General features: G+C 43.6%; 1 protein-coding gene across 3 annotated transcripts in view; it reads right to left on the bottom strand.

Moving 5' to 3' along the window:
- MAP3K15 (mitogen-activated protein kinase kinase kinase 15) overlaps window positions 1-16,204 on the bottom strand; it is a 95,648-nt gene that overhangs the window by 3,528 nt on the left and 75,916 nt on the right. For all 3 annotated transcript variants that reach the window (XM_074858681.1, XM_074858682.1, XM_074858683.1), the window contains 6 exons: window positions 14,443-14,600; window positions 10,537-10,720; window positions 7,803-7,980; window positions 6,945-7,119; window positions 1,198-1,383; window positions 376-481 (listed from right to left, as the gene is read on the bottom strand). In XM_074858681.1, coding sequence (XP_074714782.1) covers window positions 376-481; window positions 1,198-1,383; window positions 6,945-7,119; window positions 7,803-7,980; window positions 10,537-10,720; window positions 14,443-14,600 — 987 coding nt within the window. The remainder of the gene's footprint in view (window positions 1-375; window positions 482-1,197; window positions 1,384-6,944; window positions 7,120-7,802; window positions 7,981-10,536; window positions 10,721-14,442; window positions 14,601-16,204) is intronic.

Below are 16,204 nucleotides of genomic sequence, written 5' to 3'. Positions count from 1 at the left end.
GTGTTACCCACCTTGGATGCCAGTAAAATGGTGTACAGAGTAATCTTCTTTCTTACTAGAAAAGCTCCATCTTGGACTGAATTTAATTTGCCTTTTTTTGTCCAGTTTGGATCACACTGGTGGTGCACAACCATGGGTTAACTCCTCATTATGTGCTTTTGTAATGCAAGTACAGCTTTAATCCTCCAGATCGACACTTCTTTCTGTACAACATTCTGACCCTGTGCCTTTGATGTAGTGGCACATGGGATAACAGATTAAGCATCTAAACTGGTCCAATTGCTGTAACTCTTTGATATGCAAACAGCCAGGCTCCCCCCCTTTTCCTAATCTTTTAAAAAAAACAAACATATGTTTTAAGCTGCTTGGATTTACCTGGAATAAGAATAGTGACTGCTGCTTGGACTGCACGGCGAATTATATTATCCATTGCGAACATCCAGTGGGGCCTTATTAAATGATTTCTTAATACTTTGTTCACCTATAAATAAATAAGCAAGTAAAAGTAGCAGCAAACAACATCTGCTTACACCTTAGGAAAGAGAATCTTATTTTTCAACAGTCAGATGAAGTCTTACGAAGTAACAACTGCCTGAGTCACTAAAACACTCCCACCTTTGAAAGTCTACACCACAGATTTGCCAGTTTTAGGCTGGAGCTTTCAAACTGTATCCAGACTGACATTCAAGTCCCTCTACAGTACAAGGAGAAGTAGAACTTCTCCTAGAAGGCGAGCAAACACCAGAGCTTATGGCCAGCGCACGGGCAGCCCTTCAAGCACCACCTACCTGGGAGTGCCCACCCAAAGCTCACTGAGGCTCCAACACACCAGGGCTCTGCATCCAGCCCTGGCTGCCCCTCTGAAGAGCTCGTCTAATGCCTGTGGCTACACCCCAGGCTTCTTCCTAGAGCCAGGGAACTTTCAACACTGGCGATCCACAGGTCACCAGGCAAAAACCTGACCTTCAAACACCTTCAGGCTTTTCTTAGCTTTCCTTACGATCAGTCACCAGTGCGCTGTCTACTGCATACTGCCCACGTCCTCCCACCTCCCCCAGCAAGCACAGGAGCTTCTGAGGAACTGGGGCAGAAAATAGCTGTTGGGCATGAGCAGGGTAAGAAGGAGGGGGAGTGAGGAAGAGTGGAGAAGCTGTCCAGGAAGAACTCCTCTCGCCCGGCGCTAGGCAAGGGACTCACCGCATCCTGAAACCCAAACAGCACCAGATGAATCTGATTGATGGAAGTGCTGTCAAAGTCCAAATCCATTTTCAGCTTGGATATGGTAGAAGCCATCACTCTCTGCTCTGGAGAGTGTATGAAGTCCCTTAAAATCCCAATAATTTGCTTGATGTGAGCCACTGAAAGTTGAAGTTCTTCAGAGCTCTGGAGAAAAGATAATGAATGTATAGGAAGTAAATTCCAGAGACATTAAACATCTAATTAGTAGCATTAGTATTTTTAGGGTTACAATTTATAGTTTTGCTCATGTATATTTCACACTGATACACAGAAATCACAGACCTTTTGTTTCTGCAAAGCCTTTATTTTCTACCGTTTTCTAACTTAAATTTTTAAAATAGTAATTCCTATTTTCCAAAAAATAAATTAAGTCTACTGCTACCGTGGCTGTCACAAAGGGAAGAGGGTCCGGAGAATACCTGCACATTTCTGCAATGTACTGCAGAGGGCAGCACTCCTCCATAAAAACAGCGGAGTGACTTGAGATAAAGAAAAATTTTTCAGATGCTATCTTTTCAATAAGCTGAATCTGGACTTATATCTAATTATGCATCATTTGATCTCCTTAGGCAAAAAAAATATGCTTATATATACATTTATCATAAGTCAGAACAAGGTCTAAGATTACACAGTGATAGGACTTAAGTGTTCATTCTATGATTTGCAGTCCATAACCCCCACAGCTAAAGCTATCCAAGTGCCTGTAAGAACAGCCTGTATAATTAAAAGGTAAAGGAAGTATTACAGAAATTATGGAGATGATTACAGCAGTGCTGCAAAACAACTGGAGACTGAGGTAGGACTTGCTGTTACTAAATAATCCTTCTTTATCCTGGAAAATATTTAGAGCTCTGGTTATTTCTGACTAAGATCTCACATATGAATTTTAGTCCTCTGTAAGGCTATAAGCTATTTTGCAGTTTAAGCTCAGAGCAGAAATTAACCCCAATTGCTTCCCCAGCCTGAGTTTGTGGGCCTTTCTCTTGGGCCTGTAAAGCTCTACAGGAGCCCTCGTGGTCTGGGCTTTGGTAAGACTAGGTAACACCAGTGGCCCATTAGAAGCAGACATTAAGAAGAAAAGGCTAAGCAGTCAGCTATTACTGGTGTGTGGCATTGCTTGGCTATGAGTTAACCAAATATACGATTTTTCTTGCTCCTCTTTACAGTCACTAGACCTACCCACTCAACCCTTCCCGCTACAGAAAATCTGCCTTAGCTTTCTTAAGATTCAGGTACTGTGTTCTTGGCACCTAGTTTATGTATGTTTTGAATTAACAATTGTTAACAGTTCTCTAACCTTAAAGCAAATAATACCTATTATCATAGAAGCATAGAATCATTCAGGTTGGAAAAGACCCTTGGGATCATCGAGTCCAACCATCAGCCCTACTCTACAAAGGTCTCCCCTACACCATATCCCCCAGCATCTCATCTAAACGACCCTTAAACACATCCAGGGATGGTGACTCCACCACCTCCCTGGGCAGCCTATTCCACTGTCTGACCACTCTTTCTGTGAAAACATTTTTCCTAATGTCCAGTCTAAACCTCCCCTGTTGCAGTTTAAAGCCGTTACCCCTTGTTCTATCACTAATCACCTGTGAGAAGAGACCAGCACCAACCTCTCTACAATGTCCTGTCAGGTAGCTGTAGAGAGTGATGAGGTCTCCCCTCAGCCTTGTCTTCCTCAAACTGAACAGTCCCAGCTCCCTCAATCACTCCTCACAGGATTTGTTCTCCAGGCCCTTCACCAGCTTCGTTGCCCTCCTCTGCACTCGCTCCAGCACCTCGATATCTCTCTCGTATTGAGGTGCCCAAAACTGGACACAATACTCCAGGTGTGGCCTCACCAGTGCAGAGTACAGGGGGACTATCACCTCCCTACTTCTGCTGGTCACACTATTTCTAATACAAGCCAGGATGCCGTTGGCTTTCTTGGCCACCTGGGCACACTGCTGGCTCATGTTCAGTTGCTTGTCAGTTAGAACCCCCAGGTCCTTCTCTTCCAGACAGCTCCAGCCACACCTCCCCAAGCCTGTAGCGATGCATGGGGTTGTTGTGGCCCAAGTGCAGGACCTGGCACTTGGCCTTGTTGAAGTTCATCCCGTTAACGTTGGCCCACTGATCCAACCTATCCAAGTCCCTTTGTAGTGCCTCCCTATCTTCATGCAGATCGACATTCCCGCTTAACTTGGTGTCGTCTGCGAATTTACTGATAATGCACTCTGTGTCCTTATCATCAATAAAGATGTTGAACAGAAATGGTCCCAACACCCAGCCCTGAGGAACACCACTTGTGACTGGCTGCCAGCTGGATTTAGCTCCATTGACCACCACTCAGCAGACCGTTTGCTCATCCAGGCCATGGGCAGCCAGTTTTTCTATGAGAATCCTATGGGGAACTGTGTCGAATGCTTTTTGAAAATCCAGGTAGATAATATCGACAGCTTTTCCCTCGTCCAATAGTCGGGTCATCTTGTCATAGAAGGAGATCAGGTTTGTCAGGCAGGACCTGCCTTTCATAAACCCATGCGGACTAGGCCTCATCCCCTGGTTGTCCATTATATCACTTTTAATGGCACTCGAGATGACCTGCTCCGTGACCTTCCCTGGCACCGAGGTCAGACTGACAGGTCTATAGTTTCCTGGATCATCCTTTATGCCTTTCTTGTAGATGGGTGTCACATTTGCCACCCTCCAGTCCAATGGGACCTCCCCAGTTAGCCATGATTTCAGTTAAATCATGGAAAGCGGCTTGGCGAGCACATCTGCCAACTCTTTCAGCACCCTTGGCTGTAACCCACCCGGTCCCACAGACTTGTGTGCATCCAAGTGGTGTAGCAGGTCTCTGACCACCTCCTCTTCAACTGTGCTGACCTCATTCTGCTTCCCCTCCCCATCTCCCAGCTCATGAGGCTGGGTGTCCAGGAACAGCCAGTTCCACTGCTAAAGACTGAGGCAAAGTAGGCGTTGACCACCTCAGCCTTCTCCTCATCCTTAGTTACCATGTTTCCCTCTGCATCCAATAAAGGAGGGAGATTTTCCCTAATCCTCCTTTTGCTGTTAATGAATTTATAGAAACATTTTTTATTATCCTTAACAGCTGTAGCCAAGTTGAGCTCTAGCTGCGCTTTGGCTTTCCTAATGCTCTCCCTGCATAACTTCACTACATCTCTATAGTCTTCATGAGAGACCTGGCCCCTCTTCCAAAGGCGATAGATTCTCATTTTGTTCTTGAGATCCAGCCAAAGGTCCCTGTTTAGCCAGGCCAGTCTCCTTCCCCGCCTGCTTGTTTTTCGGCACACGGGAACAGCCTGCTCCTCAAGACTTCTCTCTTGAAGTATGTCCAGCCTTCCTGGACTCCCATATCCTTCAAGGCAGCCTCCCAAGGGATTTTGTTAATCGGTCTTTTGAACAGGTCAAAGTTAGCTCTCCGGAAGTCTAAGGTGGCAGTTTTACTAACCCCTCTCTTTGTTTCTTCAGGGATCAAAAACTCAATCATCTCATGATCACTGCACCCTAGACGGCCTCCAACCTTTACTTCTGCCACAAGCTCTTCCCTGTTCACAAGAAGCAGGTCCAGGAGGGCACCTCCCCTGGTCGGCTCACTCACCAGCTGTGTGAGGAAGTTATCCTCCACACATTCCAAGAACCTCCTGGCTTGTTCCATCTCTGCTGTGTTGTATTCCCAGCAGATATCTGGGAGGTTAAAGTCCCCCACAAGAACAACGGCAAGTGACCACGAGATTTCTCCCAACTGTCTATAGAAAGCCTCATCCACCTCAGTGCTTTGGTTGGGAGGTCTATAGCAGACTGCTTTATTGGCCCTTAACCTAATCCAAACACTCTCAACCCCATCATCACTATACTTGATTTCTGAGCTGTCACAGCATTCTCTTACATACAGGGCCACTCCACCACCTCTCCTTCCCTGTCTATCCCTCCTGAATAGCTTGTAGCCATCAATTGCAGCACTCCAGTCGTGTGAGGCATCCCACCACGTTTCTGTGATGGCTACTATGTCAGTTCTTGTGCTGCATCATGGCTTCAAGCTCGCCCTGTTTGTGCTCATACTGCGTGCATTGGTATAGATGCACTTGAGATGAGCTAATGAATCCAACACCTTTTTGTGAGTGTGGGCTCCATATCCTGCCAGACCCTTCTCAGGTGCTTCCATGGTTCCTAAACATCTATCCCTTCTCTCAAATGAAGTGGCAGAGGGAGACCCCTCACCAGTCCACCATCCTTCAAGCTTTGACATGCTTCCCTTGAGCTTATTCCTAACAGGCCCAGTTATCTCCCCGTCCCCCCTCATATCTAGTTTAAAGCCCTGTCAATAAGCCCTGATAACTCCTGCCCCAGAATCCTTTTCCCCCTCTGGGACAGCTGCCTCCCATCTGTCTCATTTGTTGCCAGCAGACCAGGTGCCTTATAAACCTCGCCGTGAGCAAAGAACCCAAAATTCCGACGGTGGCACCAGTCTCTGAGCCATATGTTAATCAGGTATGTTTTCCACCCTCTCTCAGTAGTTTTCCCTTCCACTTGAGGGATTGATGAAAACATGACCTGAGCTCCCGAGCCTTCAGTTAGCCACCCCAGTGCCTTGAAGTCCTTTTTGAGTGACTTAAGACTTCTCTCTACCACCTCATTGTTACCTGCCTGGATAACCAGCAAAGGGTAGTAATCAGAGGGCTGCACCAGAGCAGTAACCCTCCTTTTAATGTCTCTAACCCAAGCCCCAGGGAGGCAGCAGATCTCTCTATGGTATGGGTCTGGTTGACATATGGGCCCCTCCATGCCCCTCAGAACAGAGTCACCCACTACAATTACTCTCCTTTCCTTCTTAATTGAAGGAGTCACAAGTCGTGGGACTGAGGGACAAGCTGTGGGTGACTCACAGGATGGATCCTCATTTCCATCTTCATTCCGCTGGCCATCTAGTTCCAAAGCTTCATATCTATTGTATAATGACAACTGGGAAGGTGAGGGGCCTTTCCGAGGAAGGACCTGACTCCATTCCCCCCTGTCCCCCACATGCCCTCCTTCTGCCTGGTGAGAGGAGGGGAGGGAGTCATGTATTTCTTGTGGAGCCTCTACCTGCTGCCTTTGTCTCAAGAGTGTGGCTCCACCAGTCAATCTCGTTTTCACACTCTTTGATCGTTCTCCACCTTTCTACCTCCTCCCTCAGTTCAACCACCTGCCTGAGCAGATCATTTACTTGATCACACCACACACAAACGGTGTCTCTGACTCCCTCCGATTCAAGTGCCAGGCTCAGGCACTCCCAGCAGGCAGAGAACTGCACAGCTGCCTGTTTGTGCAGGACCTCTGTCTGGGTTCCCACATTCTTCATCACTCTGCCTCTTGGCCGTGTTGTGACCATTATTACTACCTGGTGTTCCATGTCCTTAAAAGCCAACACAAAACACAACATCAAAACCACCCAACCCACCAACATCAGCCCCCCCAACCCCACATCAAATGCTCCAAAAAAAACCAAGAGCCCAGCAGCAGGCAAAAGGTAGGTTTTTCTATCCATTCAGACAATAGCAAACGGCTCACACAGTTACAGGTCTTGGAGATTAAAGATACTCAGCAGGAACAATCCACGCACCTTCATTTATTAGTTTTCAGAAAAGGAATGAGACTACCTAGCTTGTCATTTTCCTTTTGACATGGGAAAAGGAGAGCTGAAGCGAAATTACCTGTGCAATACAGTCCTGCAAATTGGAAGCAACTTCATTCTGTTCTTCCTTAAGGATTTTATATAGGATCGCTCGGCGTTCACTGTCCTTCCGCAGCAGAAACAGACCAGAATCCTTATCCTCAACGGAAGGAGAGGTGCTCCTGTCCTCTGAGGCCGAGCTCTCATCAGGCACGCTGCGTCAGCAACCGGGCCACACACACAAGATAGCAGTAGTCAGAAACAAGTAGGGATACTTCAGAAGTTAAAAAGATAGTTAAACTACAGCAGAGGATTGATCAGACTGTTAAACACTAATTCTGAGATAGAAGATGACTCAGATCCTCAGCAGGTATAAACCTCACCGAAGCCAAAAGCACAAGGTTGATTTCATCCTGCTAAGAAGCTGGCATTAGTGTCACCCAGCACTGGTTCAGTTTTGGGGAGGAACACTGAAAACCCGGGACTGAGATAGCTATTCATTTTTTCTGGCCCCATACATTTAGAAGTGTTGTTTTGTGCTCTCCGAGCAGCAGAACCATCTTTCTGCTGCCCCTTTCTCACATTTTTTTGAGCGAGTACATGGAAGGGCCAACTCTTCTGCTAACTCCTGAATCCGTATCCACTCAGTCAATAAGACGACTGACATCTATTCACCGGGGAGGGAAAAGTATATAAATACGTGGAAACCTTAAGGAGAAGGAATCATTGTTCACTAATTAAATATAAAAAATATTGAAATTAACTGGTAACTTGCCTATGCAACTCGCTTGCCTGCTTATCTAGACATTATGTGAAAAAGTTGCTCTCAGATAAAATATAATGTGAATTAAATCCATGTAATCTCTCGTGGGTGTCAAGCGAAAAGCAAATGCTTTACCTTAGTAGATGGGAAATGGGATGCTTTGTCTGAATCTCTGAAATGGATCTCTTTGGCCTTTCGAAAAACATGTCATGCTGTACATCAGAGTCTGGTGAAACAGAGCCATGCTCACTGCTGCTACTGCCAGCCTGTTCTCCATGGATTGGCAGTGGGAGAGATGTATTACGATTGTAATCTAGGAACAGACATTGTAAAACATGTAACAGAACTAGGCAGGAAAGAGCAATGTGCTTAGAACAGTCATGATCATCTTCAGTGATATCAAGACCTCATTTTGCAAAATGGCTGAGGGAGAGGTAACCCTGTTAATAGAAAGCAGCAATACAACTCAAAATCATTATATGCATAAGCCACAGAAGGTGTGAATGAGCTAACTGCTGAACCCAAAGACAGCAAAGCAGCTAGATACTCATATGAAATACCATTTCATTACTGTCTCTTGCGCACACACACACACATATACATATACACACTCCGCCTTAGTGCTGGTCTCACAAAATGGTACAACTGGATAACAGCTGTTTAAAGAGCCTGAATCAAAGCGACAGGTTACCATCAGCTGCTGCACCGGCCACACCTCTAAGCAGAGAGCACTCTGCTACCTGCCCTCCTCACCTCTGCCTGACTCTGGCAATGGACAGATATTTGCTGCGTCTCCAACTCCTGAGGCATCTGCCTCTCTCACATGTCCCCTTGCCCTCAGTAAGGAGACTCTCTCTTAGCACTAGCCTGAAGAACATCTCTTGTCCCTTTCCAATTCATCTCGAAAGTAAGAAGAAATAAAAAAATAACAGATATTGAGAGCTTGCTATAATCCTGATTGCCAGTTTGCAGCTGTGTGATAGGAAAGGTAAGGAAGTTCTGTCAACTCAAAGCACATATATCCCTGAAGTTAAAATATCAAAAAAGTTTTTGATGCTTGTCACTACAAATTAAGTGGAGGTGGGGGAGGAAGAGAGCTAGAAGTTAGAAGTTGTTCAGAGAGCTCTGACATACTCCATGGTACATGACTGATGTTCAAACGGCTGAGGTTAAACAGTCTCAGAAATGAAACAATATATATCACCTTGTGAGAACTGGTTCAAGGCATCTCAGTAGTACAGAAAATTGAAAGTTGCTGTCCCAGGAGTAAGGGTTGAAATATGTTCTGGGCTGCCTTTATTATTGAAAAGAAAGAAGGGATAGAGACAGGATGGAAAGGTGGAGGCAGACCTGAGGAAATTCGCAGTGAGGGAAATGGTAAAAGAAGGAGACAGTGTGAACTGCTGCAGCTGAGACTCGGGCAACCGCTGGGCCAGGACGTGACTTACACCCCCAAATTCCCCTTGGAGATGGCTGCGGCATCCAGCACAGAGCTCCCCAGCTCTGGCACAGCGAAGTGCACATGTGGCTGTGGTCGTGTTGCCTTTCCCTCCCCTCACCCAACAGATAGTTTTTATAGCATTTGCCCACTCTGGTCATGCCCATGGCCAGCACTGAGCTTGCTTCTCGCTGCAGCCCAGTGCTTAACCCTGCAGCACCAGGTCCTCAGACCATCTGAAGGAGCTCCATAACCTCAGTAGTGAGCAGGAGGAGAGAAGAGAGGAGGAAAGCAGGAGTGTGGGGTATGTAGAAGACAGCTACACCTCCCCTGGTATTTGACAAGGAACCTGTTGCTCCCAGAGCAGTTAACAAGGCAAGTTCCACTCTTTCTAATGCCACGAAATTTTTCCAGGAAAATGTCCTCGGCCAAGGGCTGAAAAGGCCACAGGAGAGCACTGCTGCAGTGGGGCAGAAGGCTACAGCCTGTCAATAGCACCTGACTGCCACTGCCCTGGCTGAGCAACATGAGCTCTCCGATTACCCCAGTGTAACTGCAGGCACTGCAGCTCTCAGTGCCCCTCAGGACAACGGGTGATGCCCATTTCAGCTAGATATTACAAACTATTTGTTGGCTTTTCCCCTTAGAATTCCATTCTTTCAAACATTCCTTGCTGAGGGGGAAAAAGCTTCAAAAAGGGAAGCACTTCAATTTGCATTGGGAGCGTGTGCATGTGTGCGCAGACAGGGGAAAGAAGCAGCAAGACCAATGGCTTTGCCTGTTTTTAAATGGACAGTTCCTTCAAACACTAATGATTTATTTAGCAGGTCTATATTTAGGTTTATTATCTTATCAATGAGAAAGTGGCTGATATACTGGGGGGGGGGCGGGAAGGAACACACTAGGCAGATAAACCAAAACAACTTGCTAAACAGCTACTTCAGCACCCATATGCCAGATTTCCAAGTTATGTATCAAGTTTGAAAATGCTGACCCATGTAGACCCAAACACCTAATAACTAACCTAATAATAACACCCCATTTTCAGGTGCCAAACACCTACCTTATAAAACTCAGATCTCTGAAGTGTATATAACTGAATCTAAAATGTAGAATTGCTTTGGAAAATCTTCACCAAATGTATTTGTTCTAATTTTAATTTACTGTAAATGAGGCATTTATATCTGGGGAGAGGAAAAATTGGGTTGGGAGGTTTCAGCAAGCAAAACACAAAATAAGACACCATATTTTGTGGGAATTGTTAAATTTAAATATGTCCAATTACAAATCACAGGCCCTTTCAACAGTTGAGTTCCTGCTGCTTTCCTGGCACAAGAAATGTCCTTTGTAAAAGAGAGTGCTTAATGATTCCAATCTTTTATGTAACACTTAATGATGATGTTGATTTGAATTTGGCTGATAACTCCTTACCTGAAGGCTTGAATGCAATTCTGCTTTTCTTGCCCTTGTTTACTTGTTTCAGGAAGGAATCTATGAGCAAATCAGATGCTGTGACACGCTTACTAGGATCAGGTTCAAAACAGAGCAAAATAAAGGCCCTTGTTTCAGCAGACAGTGATTCTGGAATTTCAGGATGAATCTTAAACATCCCAACCTGCAAACAAAACACAAATACAAATTATTTTTACTAAAGAACTGCATGAAGACCACGGGCCAAAGCTTTCTTATAGTGTGGTCTCACACTCTTGCTGATTCTCATGGAAAAGGAGTGATCTGGGTACCCACACAAGGCAGTGAAGTGACAACAAGGTTTAATCCTGTTTCACTTCATTGCAAATATGGTGTCAATATCCACGTGGTATTACACAAATGTCAAGGTATGGATGTATCAACCATCTACCTTCAGGCAATCTCGGGATCTGGATATTATCCACACCAAGTGCTTCAAATGCTGCTTCTCCTCCCAGTCACAAATCCCTCCAGCTATCGCATACGCTTCCCATCACCCCTGCCCAATACCGTGTCTCTCAGTTGCTGACTCCTCCAGCACATTTGTGCCCAGGAACAGGAATAACTTCCTCCTGTAGCACCGACTGCCTGGGGCCTGCACCTGTTCTGCTCCTGCTGCTGCCAAATTTCCTTGTATGAATGCTCACAGTGACCTTGCCAGACCTTGTCACCACCCCCAGCACTCAGGCCAGATGTCTTCCCTTGCTTCTCAGTGTTATTTAACTGAAAATCACATGATGTCCAAAGGTTTAACAAGACCCCCCACTCTTTCTTTAAGTAATGAAAAACGTGCTTCTACAGGCTGCTCCCTAGTGATTTTTCCAGCTTCTTCACTGCTGCCTTATTCTCTAATGCCAATCTGGAACAAATGTTTTGAAGCGAGAGTTGTGTAACACATGTGCACGGTATCCCATGTATCTGGCAAGATTGTGGCTTGTAGTCTCAGCATCTTTACCTAAAAGAGGCTCTGGAGAACAAACAGAAAGATAGTGGCCTCAAGGGAGATAGTAGCCCAGCAATTAAACAAGTTCCAGTTGCTTTTAAATAATCTCATTATACAGCTGCATTAACACAGTGTGGCACCATTAGGCACTCGCACTAGTGGTTCAGCTTCAATGCAGGCTGAAGCAAAAAATGCTGAGCAGTTGTGCTTCTGTTCAAATGACAGTGCAGAATATAAAATGCTAGTAATGCATTAAGGCCTTACAAACCATGACTCTAAGTACATTTAAAACTCAGTATTTCCTGCATGTGATGTTTTTAATACACACAACTTGCTAACCACTATAGTTAAATTGATGCATTTAATAAAGAAATTGAATTAATAAAGAAATACATTTATATTGCGTCCTGTTGGCAGGATACATCTATACATTTACCTTGTCTGATGGAGCATCTTTATCTGATTTGTAAAACCCCATAAGCATTTTGGACAGTGCTTTGTACATGGGGTATATAATTTCACCACTTCGAAACATCAGCCTGGCAAGCTTTTTGCTTTGGAGCAGAGAAAGAAGACAGTCATCTTCTTGCTGTGCTCTGACAACTGCTCTTGACATGCCCGTCTCCATGGTTAGCCCACTCCTCCTTGTGCACGCTGGGGACAGGCTCACCCAGCTGGCTTCAGCTGGGGCAGTGTCACAAGCTGATAGCACTCTGGTGCCAGGTTGTACCCTCACGCAGTAAACAAAACCCAGGACAGTCCAAACCAGGGCCAGGAAATTTGAATGCATGTCTCTGATCTTATCGTGGCTAAGGGGAGTAAGTTTTGTCCCAGGCATCCAGAAACTCTGTGGCCACTTTAGTTTACTTTATCTCCGCTGAATGCCATTTGTTTGCACTCCTTTCACACAGAACCAGATGCACACATACTATGCTCATAGATGAAATACCACACAATGTACAATCAGCCAGGAATTATTTCCAGTTCTCGGTTCACTCTAGTCCCTTTTCTCTACTTTGTCCAACTCTTCGGTCATTTGCAATTTCTACAGTGACTGCACAGCCAGACTTAGACCTTTCCTCTCCTCACCTGCCCTATGCACCACAGAGTCTGCATGTGTGGAGATGAGGACCTCAGAATTTTGATATCCTAAGTTTTCTAGGCTTCTGTTCTTTTTACATGCCTGCCCAGTCAGCCTGTCTAATTCCTGGCTTCAAACCTAGCTTCCAGCTTGCTTACTTTTATTACACAGCAAAAAGAAACCACAGTTTGCAATTTATGGTGCCCAGAAAGAGGCAGTTCCAAGCAGGTCCCAGCCGAGCCAAGAAACTGAAAACAAAACCAAATGCCTGTCTGTAGCACATTAACACAGTCTGCAATAACAATGCTAAAAACTCTGCCACATCCTTGAAGAAAGAAGGGTAAGAAATGTATTTTTTAAAATGCCAATTCTGAGACTTCAGAATACAGCTCTGTGGCTGGAAGTGCTTATGGGCAGGACGCAGAGACATGCACAATCCTGCCAGAGCTCACCTCGTGAGCCTGCACAGAGCTCATCAAGCACCCAGAACTGAACCAGCGCTTCCTGACAGTTCAATAAACTGTGCTAAAAAAAAGACACGTAACTGACTGAACAGTTCAATTACGTGCCAGGTACATAAGATAAAAAGGCATCTGCCAACAGAACCGTATCTGACATTTACAGCGATGTGGAAAAAAGTCTCTTTCCATGGCTCCCTCAGGAAAGCTTTAGTGAGCCAACCATGTTTACCCAGGCAGCTTCTTTTGAGGTAGTGTCACGAGCTGACAGCACCAAGGTGACATATTATAACCGTTGAAATAACTACATCAAACCCCATAACCATTCGTTTCTTTGCCTTTTAGCTGTGGTGCACGGGACAACTCACAAGCCCAGTATGGCGCATGACATCACGTGCCATGCTGAACTGCAGCCCAGCTTACTATACTTGTTGATAAAGATTTGATTTTGCTACCATGGTTCCATTAGTAATTATATTAATGTTCACACAGTGACTTTCAACAATAGACACAAAAGAATTAAGAGTATCAACAATTTAAAACAGTATGCTGGGTTATGGATGTGATATTTTCCCCAGAATGACGACTCTGAAGCATAAGTAAAAACTTAGGTACTTTACTGAAGGTCTACTGAAAGCCAGTGGAAGAAACAAAAATTTTCAGTCTGCATATTTGACACATTGTCACATCATATCTTTTACACTACTGATAGTTTTAGAGTTAGAACAAGTAACTTTTATTATCAAAACTATCTGAAGAATTCTCAAGTGTTAATTTGTGCATTTGAAAACAGATATACTAAGAGAAACAAAGTACTGGAGGCAACATTTTACCGAGGAGGAAGCTTTGTTCCAAAGGACTTAGCATGTAAAATACAGAGTATTTTACTCATTCAGTACATACCAGGCATCCTGGATACTTAGCTGCCCCACCCCCTTTCACCATAGCTTCCTACCATGTTGCAGAGGCTGGGCCTTTGAAAGAGAAGGCAAACAGATACTCTGGGAGGAAGGCTTATAAAAAAAGACTTAAAGGAGCAGAAATAACTTGGTTGTCATTACTGGAGAGACTGGTTGCCAAGAAGGAAATCATAAACCGAGAGCAGGAGATGATAAAAGAGGGGAGAGAATATTAGGTTTCATAAGTCTTTGCTCATTTTTCAGGTTGCTGCTCTGAGTCATGACCTATTTTGAGCACAAAAATAAATGATCATCCCTTCGAGCAATACAGCTTAGAGCAGAGAAGGATCATTCAGCAAGAACACAGGTCAGACTGTGGCTTTGTGCAAAACAACTTGTGTAACAAAAGGTTACTACCAATTAAATTAAAAAAATAAGTTAGCATTTGAAAATTCATAAATTCTATAGCAAAAAAGCTGTACTTACTTTAAACATTGCTGCTTGAGGCTCTCCTAGTTCATGAAATGGAGGTTTGCCTGTTGCCATTTCAATAATAGTACAACCTAGTGACCAGATATCAGCTGGTGCACCGTATCCTCGTGGTCCTTTATCAATGATTTCTGGAGCCATGTACTGCAAGGTTCCTAGTCAGGACAAAAAGAACAGTCAAATGTTATAGTCTTTATTCTTATTAAAGAGAATTAACATACCACTAAGCAAGCCAAAATTTGTCAAATGCAACCTGCCTGTATAGCCAAAATATTTGATTTCTCATATCAGTACTGAAAACTAGACAGAAACTTATGTTTTTTCTATAAACTATCTTTTCCCCCCCTTTCTAATACAAGGTTTCAAACTGCTTAAAGTATATTTACCACATAATCCAAATGCTTCCTCAGAATGTAAAATTATATCAAACGTTTTTGCAGACACTAAATTGTAAAGATTATGCATGTAAGAGGTGATGAAAACCTGAAAAGTGACAGATAGTCTTCATGAGAATAATTTTTCGTATGTTTACCCCCTATAATGAGTACACTAGTAACAGGAAATTCCAAAACATTAGTTTGAAAGGAAAGTATTTTTGTAAATATAAGATAATAAAGATAAGATCATTTTTTTAAAAAATCTCAAGTTTTACATGAAAACAATCAATGTTATAATCAGGGTAAATCAATTACATGGTACCTAAAAAAAATAAGGGAACCCATCATAAATTGCAATTCCAGGAAGTCTTTTGAATGTGCTTGGGAAAAAAACTCAAACCAAAAAAACAAAGACAAACACCTACTGAAACTTCTAAAGCTATATGTTGGCAAAATAAGATCCTGCCTAAGCCTATAGTTGGCTCTTAACAGATGAATCTGAACGTCTCTAAAGTTTGCCTGTAGGCAGTCTGACTGTAATACTAGCTATACTACTGATAAACAAAAAGAACAGTAAAAATGAAATAAAAGATGGACAGTTTGGAATCATTGATACTCAATCATACACTAACACAGCTAACAAGAGGACTTTACAGGAAGACAGTCCACACCAACAATAGAAACCTATAGATGTTCTCAGTGTTTCGAACACCAAAGTACTTTCTCCACATGAATTCCTACAAGCTCTGTTATGACATCTTTATTTTTCTTCTTAAGAAAGCAATAAAATTACACTGTGGTAAAGCTGTGAACTATTAAGTAAAGGACATCTGGTGAAGATAAAAGGGATTGGATATTACTATGTTCATTAAATGTGACTGCTGTAGAACAAAAGTTCAAGCCACAGCTTTGCCCTCAGGCTGTGTCTTGAATGGAGGGATATAATGTTTAAACCACTAGAACTCCGATTCTTCAAATCATGTGATTGCATTACACAATGCCTAAAACCCACAGAGTTTATGTATTCAGTTAAGGAACAAAACAAATTGCAAGAGACCTTTTAAGAGCCTCTGGGCTATTAGCTACCTGCTTACTGATTTTAAATCCAAAATGAGAACGTAAGTAAAATATTTATTCTCATGGTAAATTACATCTCTGAGACACAAACAGGGCTGCAAACATTCAAGAGAACAAAGAGGAAGGGCACAGGGAAAGATTTACTTCCTTTTATTACAGTGTGGTGACTTTTCTTCAGATACCATTTCTATATATATTTTCTCTAATTAAACAACCAGTTGCTAAAAAAACACTAAGGACTTTGTAAAACACAGGTAAAGACAGAATGATTTTCCTCTAGTATCTGCTCCAACCGTAACAGCAAT

Source organism: Strix uralensis, chromosome 2 (genome assembly GCF_047716275.1).
Source record: "Strix uralensis isolate ZFMK-TIS-50842 chromosome 2, bStrUra1, whole genome shotgun sequence".
Classification (NCBI taxonomy): Eukaryota; Metazoa; Chordata; class Aves; order Strigiformes; family Strigidae; genus Strix; species Strix uralensis.
Note: the sequence above shows the minus strand (reverse complement) of the source record. Positions and strands in the feature narration are given on the sequence as shown.